The sequence below is a fragment of the Xiphophorus hellerii genome, chromosome 19, assembly GCF_003331165.1.
Source record: "Xiphophorus hellerii strain 12219 chromosome 19, Xiphophorus_hellerii-4.1, whole genome shotgun sequence".
Taxonomy (NCBI): Eukaryota; Metazoa; Chordata; class Actinopteri; order Cyprinodontiformes; family Poeciliidae; genus Xiphophorus; species Xiphophorus hellerii.
The window spans coordinates 4,060,196-4,070,177 of NC_045690.1; the positions used below are offsets into that span (position 1 = coordinate 4,060,196).

Consider the following 9,982-nt stretch of genomic DNA (forward strand, 5'->3'; position numbering starts at 1 on the left):
TGTTTTCCATTTTAAATCATTTTCAATTTTTAATTAATTTTTTTCATCAAAATTGAGGGTTTTTCTTCAATAGCTTCCAGGTCATGTGACCTATTGACTCAAAATCACTTTGAAATAATTCTAATAGTCCCTTTAATTGAGGCACAGACATTTGTTTTCCATTTTAAATCATTTTCCATTTTTTAGGAATTTTTTTCTTCAAAATTGAGGGTTTTTCTTCAATAGCTTCCAGGTCATGTGACCTATTGATTCAAAATCACTTTGGAATAATTATACTAGTCCCTATAGATGAGGCACAGACATTTATTTATGTTTTATGTTTTTATTTTATAATTTTTAGGAATCTTTTCCTTAAAGTTTAAGATTGTTGCTCAATAGCTTTCAGATAACGTCATAAAATTACTTATCAATTTGAAATGATTCCAGTACACTTTATACATCACACATAGCATCAATGCCACACAAACATATTACATTTTCATTTTCCACAGATATTTTCAAAACGTATTTCGAACAACAATGAACACAGTTTCTAGTTTTCAGATTCACTACACAATACACATTTCCAACTGCCTGTTTTTTTCTTTTGAAATTCTGTGCTCTTCATATTTATGCACAGGGCATGGTACCATCGGTCACAGTTGTCACACTGGATCTGTTCACAAATACAAGAAAATATACATGTTTAGCAGTATTGAACTTACTCATCTCCTGTCACACAGTTTGGTGTTTAATTGCTTGTCATTTATTATATAAAACATTTCATGGCTCCCAAGAGTCATTTCCTGTGTCTAATTCTGAATTTTACATTGACAACTCTTGATTTCTCACCCAGTCTGTCATTCCAGGGCCAGACCCCGGGGCTTTGTATGCAGCGCACATCGCACACCAACAGTGGTCATCAAATACTGTAATCAAGAAGAATATACAGCATATTCAAACAAGATAGATTGATAGATCGATATATATAACAAAATAGCTAATTATTTCAGAAAATTAATTTAAAATTATTAATACTTGGAGATTATATAAAATACATTTGTAAACTAAAGTAAATTTTCTAAATTATCAATGTTGCATATCGTTTAGATATCTTTGTCTGTTTGGATTGGCACTGTTGGTGGTTTATATTTTGTGAAATGGAATTTGCATTTTGTAATTTTTTTTTTTTTTATTGACCTCACGGGCTGCAGGAGCTAATGAGGGCAGACTCTATATAAGTTGAAAGAGTCATTGAAACAGTGAATTAATTGAACTGTCAAGATGTGCTTGTCACAAAGAAATCAAAACTTAGTGTTCCCCAGCGAAAGCAGCGAGGTCTGTTTAGTTTTGTTATCTTTATTGGTTAAGTTCATGTTTTGTATTACAATGTTTGTATATGTTTTAGTTTTCACATTTATTGAGGTTATTGTGGTGACTTTGATGATGGTGGTTGATCTTAATCAAATAAAATAAAAAACCTTAAATTCACCAGTCAAGACTGGTTCAGTAATGTAAGAGCTGGGGAGATTCTGCAATATATATGTGTGTATGTTTATGTATTGTAAGTCGAAATGCACATGGTATACCTGATGCATCAAGGATTTGAAGAGCGAGAGTTCTTCTTTCACTTTTCATTGCCTTTTTTGTTGTGTCAAAATCTACATCTGGCATCAGAGGGAAGGCTTCCATCAGTGCTTTTGCCATCTAAAGAAAAAAAAAGTTTTTAAAGACTTTTTTTATGGCATTATAATGCATCAGACTTAAAACCTTCATGTGGACATATATAGTGTACCCACATATACTAAAACAGGTATGTTTGTTAGTACAGATACCTGTAGTGAAACATCTAAATGTTTCAACATTTAGAAGATGATGAAAGAACTGTAATTACAAATACTGTGTGGCATGTTGCACTGACCCCAGTTATGGGCTACTGTTGGGGGAGTCTGTATTCCTCCAAGTGAATACACACTCTTTCCACAATTCCGAAAGCCCATTTTAACTAACCAGAGAGACTGTATTTGATGATAGACAACTTTTCTCTATAATAATTACACAGTATCCACACTTGTATAACAAAAAACATGAACTCATTAATTTACTTTGACTACAATAACTCCACAGCTGCTTCCGTCTTGTTGAATAGGGTGGCGCATTGTCCCCCCTTTCCATTGGATCCCAACCCAGTCTGTTTTTCCATGGCATGTCCTTCTCATTTTGAAGTATTCTCTGGATAACAAACAAAATGATTTGTGTAAGAGCAATTGTATTCTGTAATTCCACTCATAAGACAACTCACGCTTTCCTCTTATCAGTTTCTGTTAACAACAACAATGTTAAGTTTATTGAAATTAATATTTACATAAACATTTAAATTAATAGAAATATTTTTTACATAATATATTTTGAAAAAATGTTATGGATAATATATTTCAATAATATATTCAGAAATCTGAATGTCACATACATTCAGATTTTTAACTCAATCTCTATGTGGTCACTTTGCAAATTTATTAATTTTTAATACATTTTAAAAATTTATTAGAGCTTTATTTACTGTATTCTTTTAGCTGCCTTTTGGGAGTCCACAAGCTCAGATGATACTTGTGCAGGATCTATTAGGAATACAGTTCTGGCTTCTGCATTGATGTACTAAAACAGATCAACAAAGTAAAGGGGCATAACAAAGAAAAATTTCATTAAAACTAATGTGAATATGTCATGCTCTATCCAAACCATAAAATGAAAAAATATTGATTATAGACAAAAAATCACAAACCAGCAACTTCCAGTGATTGTTGTTCACAAGGACAAATGACAGAACTGCTTCATAGTTGTCAAAGTTTACCTGAAATGGCATTAAAAATGTTCAAAAATTAAATGTTAACATAAAGACAAACTTTAAGCACATGTCTCGCAATTAATCTTTTCCCACATGTCAGTATTTACTTTTACTGACAATTTTGCTTTTCAATGAGAAGGTGTTTTAAAAATGATAAAATAATCAATACACTGTTTTACAAGAGTTAAGGTGCTAAACATTGCCCTGTACAGGCTGCTGTGGGATGGGGTAAAGCTTGCAGTGATGTTGATGTTAGTTAGTAGGACACATACAAGATATCAAATGAAATTACTTAGCCAAGATTAATGTGGGTGCAACTAGATCAAGATTCTTACTTCTACTTTATTAAATGATTGACATTTACATTACTCTGAAATCTTATATGTAGTGTCCAGTACAGAAGTTTTTTTACATGTGGAATTAATTATGTAATGTTGTCTAAAGAAGTTGTCCATCCTTACTGCCATGTTCAGCTCCTTATTTGCCTGGATAACCCTCTGTGACACTTATATTTGGAACTCGCACGGAAGTGAACAATTACATTAATTTTGTCAAGTGTTTCAATGTTTAAAACAGCCAAGTAGTCAGTAAAACATGGCAATTCTTTCAGAACACTCTTTTAAAAACAACTCAGCTTTTAATTCAAACCTTTTAAAAAAATACATCTTGTTCTTCTTTTTATCAACAAGCACACATATTTGCCATAAACACATTACATATGATTTCATCTTCGAAGTAATTTTGTTGTCAATTTTGTAGCTCTGTGTAACTGATGTGTAACTGTGAAAGTTCTGTTCATTCATCTTATAATGACATAATATAGCAACAAAGATATCCATTACCTTTGGTAAACTTTGTCTAGGAAGCTCAGTTCTGTCCCCGAACAAAATCACACCAGCTGAGTAGTGATTCAGGATGTAGAAGGTGTCCATGACTCCCAATGCATGGGCAGCCACATGCAGAAGGCTTTCAATGATCTGCACAAGGAATATCAGCGTTTCCACATATTAAACATGCATCCAAAAGTCTTCTCACACAAATCTAAAAATTGGTTTGTATTAATCTTGAGATTGAAGATGTTTTACAAATGACTGAAACAAACACATACCTCCCCTGTCAACCATTGATGTGGTCGAAGAGTGCACAAGTCAGAATGATGAATCACAATGCTCCGACCTTTAATTTGTGACGGAACAACTGCTACTACAACTTCTGTATCACTCTTTTTCCAAAGCAAGGTTAACTGCAAATCAGATATAAAAAAAAAAACAAATCAAAACATTTGAAAGAAATACAACAAAAATGTATATTTTACAAAATTTAAATAATACTTTATGCTAACAGCCGGCCATAATAAAGACAAAATCTATACCAGACTGTAATACATATATGTCAGTTATGTTATCCCATGTTAACCACATTATGAAATTGTGAAATGCAAGCTATTATTACTTGTTTACTTCTAATGAAATTTAAGAAATGAAAATTACAAAAAAAATTTATCAGATAAATTCATTGTTTTAACAAACTAATTCTTTATGTGGAACTGCAACAGAGCCTCAAAGGTAGGTGAAACCTTACCTGTGATTCTTTATTATTGTTATCATCTTCAGCTTTGGTGATTTGTTTTTTTGGGCCTTTGGAAGTTCTGGGATTGGGTAATATCTTCGGGGGATTGAAATACTTGGATTTGGTCTTTGTCTGACCAGCAGAACTTTCCCTCTTGTTCCATTTTTCTTTGGGATCATCTGCCGGTTTATTCAAAACTCTGACAGTTTGGTCCAGAAGTTTGTCTGGCAGACCATGCTGCATAACATGTTCAACATACCAACCTTGTAAAGATGTATACAATTTTGTGATGAAGTCTGCAGGTCTGAGGTACTTTTATTTGGCCAAGATGTTCTTTTTTACCAAGCCAAACCACAACTCCTCATGGCAGTTTGTTTCTCTTGATTTGCTTGTTTTATTTGTTGCAGCAGATGTGGGTGTTTTGTACCGTGTTAAGTCGCCAAGTAACATTCCGCTCCACAGTGGGATGATTCCCATGTAGTTCTTCACAAGCACATCAACTATACCAGGACAGCAGTAATGATTTTCTGTGATCTCTGATTCCTCGGACAGAATGTCAACCTGAGCTTGGTCCCGTAAAACTTGGAAAGTCTTTGTAAATGGTGAGTTAGCAATAATGCTGTTGCTTTTGTCACTTTTGCTGTGCTGTGCTTCTGCTGTATGATGGCCATCTTCATCTTTCTCTGACTTGTTTTTGGAGATACAGCTGTTGAGGTATGCTTGACTTGTTTGTACTAAGGGGTTGTAATGTTTTGCATCAAATAGTACACACATGTTGTAAAACACCTCCATGGCAATTTGGAGGTTATTGCAGTTTAAAAGGGATGCGAAACAATAGCTTGCATACTCTTTTAAGCCTCGATCACGGGTCTTTGTCCCAAAAGCTTGTGTAACAGCCTTCATAATATGGGCAGAGCACAGGTGCAATACTGTGAACTTTTTCATTTCAACTTTATGTTCATGCACAATCTCAATTTTGATGAAATAAATTCTTTAAAAATTGAAAATGATTTAAAATGGAAAACAAATGACTGTGCCTCATCTAAAGAGACTAGTATAATTATTTCAAAGTGATTTTGAGTCAATAGGTCAAATGACCTGGAATCTATTGAAGAAAAACTCTCAATTTTGAAGAAAAAAATTCCTAAAAAATGGAAAATGGCTAAAAATGGAAAACAAATGACTGTGCCTCATCTAAAGAGACTATTAGAATTATTCCAAAGTGATTTTGAGTCAATAGGTCACATGACCTGGAAGCTATTGAAGAAAAACCCTCAATTTTGAAGAAAAAAATTCCTAAAAAATGGAAAATGATTTAAAATGGAAAACAAATGTCTGTGCCTCAATTAAAGGGACTATTAGAATTATTTCAAAGTGATTTTGAGTCAATAGGTCACATGACCTGGAAGCTATTGAAGAAAAGCTCTCAATTTTGAAGAAAAAAATTCCTAAAAAATGGAAAATGGCTAAAAATGGAAATCAAATGACTGTGCCTCATCTATACAGACTGGTAGAACAATTTCAAAGTGATTTTGAGTCAATAGGTCACATGACCTGGAAGCTATTGAAGAAAAACACTTAATTTTGATGAAATAAATTCTTTAAAAATTGAAAATGATTTAAAATGGAAAACAAATGACTGTGCCTCATCTAAAGAGACTAGTATAATTATTTCAAAGTGATTTTGAGTCAATAGGTCACATGACCTGGAAGCTATTGAAGAAAAACACTTAATTTTGAAGAAATAAATTCCTAAAAAATGGAAAATGATTTAAAATGGAAAACAAATGACTGTGCCTCATCTAAAGAGACTAGTATAATTATTTCAAAGTGATTTTGAGTCAATAGGTCAAATGACCTGGAAGCTATTGAAGAAAACATTATATTATTTAATATTAAAATTATTGAAAATATTGTATATGACTTTAAAATTTTATAGATGCTATTTTGGCTCATGTAAAAGCATGAATTAGCACTGACAATTAGTTAGTTGGTTACAATTCAAGGCATTTATTAACATTTCTTTGACAGGAATGTTTGGTTCGGTAATTTGTTGATAGTCCCTAAGTGAACCTTCGGGCGCTGCGGCCGGGAGCGGTGGAGAACCGCTGGCCGACAGTAGCGTTCATAAATCGGATCAACCTTGAGCTAAACGCCGCTTTCTCCGCGGAGCTCGAATATCGAATATCCAACTTGAAACTAACTTCACTGCGGTGATATAACGGCCCTCAGAGCGAGCTGGCATATTGCCAAAGTTACCATAACCTGATAAAACTGACAAAACGGTGCACAAAAGCCGTGACTCAACGATATATTCTGGTCAACTAATATGTAAACATCTTTACAGGGTACTTTTGATGTTTTTCTTTACCGTATACTGACCTGGAGGACAAATAAACAGGAGTCAGCAATGAAGATCGTAGCGCTGCAGTTAGCATCCAGACTGCGTTTAGGGCAAACCGGAAGTTCATTCCAAAACCAACCTGGAAGCAACGCCCCCCAAACAAAGGTTCCGCTTCGCCACTACCGCTCCCGTCCCCACCTCAGGGAAGCACTATAAATGTAGGCAGATTGACATGCCGAACTGCAAACAAAATGTAATTTGTTAATATATATATTTCTTTAGAAAATAGAATAAATTGTACCTGAAAATATTTCAAAATTATAAAATAAAAACTAAATACTGTGGTGGCATTTTTAGGTGCACCACATTATGCCACTAGCGTTGTTACCTGAAAATGGTCTCAAAACAACAATATTATCATTTATCGCAGTAACTTCTGCGGCAATTTATTGTCCGTTAAAATTTGTTGTCATGACAGGCCTGCTGAATAAATTTATTAAAATATTTTTTTTATTTTAGTGTGAGATTATGCTGCTGCATTGAAGGTGATTTATTTTATTTATTTATTTAGATATCTTTATTAGTTGGTAACAAATCCGTCCACTTTGGTATATATGTTATAATTAAAAGAAAACAAAATGCAAAATCCTTTGCATGTCCTGTTTAAATGAATAAATTAAACATTTTCTTGTTTCTTTCTCTGATTTATCTTTGTTGTTGTAATTGTAGGTATTGAATTGGCCACTAGATGCCGCATTTGGACCATAGATAAATTAATGAAACTTATATTTGTTTCCTTATTTTCAGTGTCAGGTGAAGATGTCTTCATTGGTGACCTATGATGATTCAGAGGATGAGGATGAGTCCTGCGATCAGAAGGAGGAAGAACAATCAGACCCGTCTGGATTTAATAGTGTTAATGTAAAGCCCAGACCTGCAGGTTCAGAAACAGTTTTAGGACAAAGTAGCTCTTCTTTGTTGTATGTTTACCCAAAGAAACAACACCGGGATTGGGAAAACCGTAGTGGAAACGAAGGGAAACATTTTAAAGACAGATCTGCTTGTCTCACTTTCTCAAAAAGTATCGCTGATGGTTCAAATCCCGCTAAAAGGCGGCCATCTTCCCTCCCTGGTGTCAGACCATACATCCCAAAGAGACAGAGACAATCAGAGGAAACAAAATGCCCTGAGAATCACCCAGAACAAAGTTTGGAGAATCCAACCAGGAAAGGTCCAGTTCTCTCTGATGTTTCACCAAAAGTGAAGCCTTACCTTGGTGAAAAACCCAAATCATCCGGGACGCCCAGGAAGCTTTTAAGGAGCCTGGAAGGCCACCAGGGGGCAGTCATCACGGCGCAGTGGTGCCCCGTGCCTCACGTTAGCCACCTGCTGCTGTCCGCCTCCATGGACAAGACCTTTAAGGTAATGACAGCCCCCACTTACTGCTGAATTGATGACATTTAGGATGGACGGCCATGAAACACCGAACCTTTAGCCAGAGACCTAACAGTGATCCATGCATCACTGTGACCACACAAATGCTGGATCACTGTCATGCATTTTATATAAGAGTCAATGATTTATATATTTCCCAGCTTCAGAGGGTACAAAATGCTGCTGCACGTCTTTTAACAGGTACACAAAAATTTGACCATATTTCCCCTATTTTTGCTTCCTTACACTGGTTGCCACTAGGCCTGTCACGATAACAAATTTTGCTGAACGATTAATTGCCTCAAAAATTATCGCGATAAACGATAATATTGTTATCGTAGCCAATGAACAGGTAGCCAATTAGAAAGCGCGGATTCTCCTCCGTACTTTCTGAGGGGAAATTACAGAGGGAATCCCAAACAGCTGACATGGCGCAACCATTAATGTTTATTCAACATTTCCTGCAAAGAATATAGAAATGACAAGGAGAAACCTGGTAACTTTTCAGCTGTTCTTCGCTAACGTGACATAAATCAATCAATCAATCAAATTTTATTTGTATAGCACATTTCAACAGCAAGGCATTTCAAAGTGCTTTACATCATTACAAACAGAAACACAAAGCAACATAGAATCAACAATCAAAACACAACATTAAGCCAGGATCCATCAATAAATTTGTAATTGATTACGTTTCAAATACAATCCTAAACAGGTGGGTTTTTAGTTGAGATTTAAAAGAAGTCAGTGTTTCAGCTGTTTTACAGTTTTCTGGAAGTTTGTTCCAAATTTGTGGTGCATAGATGCTGAAAGCTGCTTCTCCTCGTTTGGTTCTGGTTCTGGGGATGCAGAGCAGAACCAGAACCAGAACCTGAGAGGTCTGGAAGGTTGATACAACAGCAGCAGATCTTTAATGTATTGTGGTGCTAAGCCGTTCAGTGATTTATAAACTAACAACAGTATTTTAAAGTCTATTCTTTGAGCTACAAGGAGCCAGTGGAGGGACTTTAAAACTGGTGTTATGTGCTCTATCTTCCTGGTTTTAGTGAGAACGCCAGCAGCAGCATTCTGGATCAGCTGCAGCTGTTTGATTAATTGTTGGACAAACCTGTGAAGACGCTGTTGCAATAATAAATGCAACTAAAGATAAACGCATGGATGAGTTTTGTAGTAAAGCATTGATTAATGCCTGGTTTTAAAATTAGTTAACTGGACTTGTAGCCATTATTTTGTGCCCATTGTTGGACACCACACGGCAGGACCGAACCCGATCGAACCGTTATAGCTAGGATTTCTGTCGGCTAATGTGTGGTCTGTCAGGTTTTGAAAATGGGCCGACAGCTCTAAGATCGTGTTGTGTGCATGAAGAAGGGACATGTCAGTGGGGAGCGCCGGAGTTGAGCCTTTTTTCATTCAGTGTCATCAACAGAAAGAGAAAAAGGCCGGAAGAGACGATAAAGCCGATAATTACAATGAGGTCGATAGTTTTAATTTATGGTGCGATTAATTGATTTACTGTTTATCGCAATAGGCCTAGTTGCCAGTTCATTTTAGGATTCATTTTAAAATCCTTTTATTTGTTTTTAAAGCTCTTAATGGCCTCGCCCCTCCCTATCTGTCTGAGCTGTTACATTCGTACACACCCTCCCGTTCCCTCAGGTCAGCTGATCAGTTGCTTCAGAAGGTGCTAAAAACAAAGTGCAGCTCAAAGGGAACCGGGCTTTTTCTGCGGCAGCTCCCAAGCTGCCTCAGATCTTCCTTTGGCCTCTTCACTCGCTGTTCTAAAGTCCCTTCTTAAGACCCATCTTTTT

The 9,982-nt window shown here is 35.6% G+C and overlaps 1 protein-coding gene across 1 annotated transcript; it reads right to left on the reverse strand.

Moving 5' to 3' along the window:
• Positions 1 to 262: 262 nt before the first annotated feature.
• On the reverse strand, positions 263 to 4,669 carry LOC116708492 (uncharacterized). Its single transcript, XM_032546353.1, has 9 exons — positions 4,406 to 4,669; positions 3,933 to 4,067; positions 3,667 to 3,801; positions 2,762 to 2,830; positions 2,540 to 2,634; positions 2,085 to 2,211; positions 1,569 to 1,686; positions 832 to 908; positions 263 to 655 (listed from the first exon to the last, which is right to left on the reverse strand). The coding sequence occupies exons 1-9, from the start codon at positions 4,634 to 4,636 to the stop codon at positions 533 to 535; spliced, it is 1,110 nt and encodes a 369-aa protein (XP_032402244.1). The 5' UTR covers positions 4,637 to 4,669; the 3' UTR covers positions 263 to 532.
• Between the last annotated feature and the right edge of the window lie 5,313 nt (positions 4,670 to 9,982).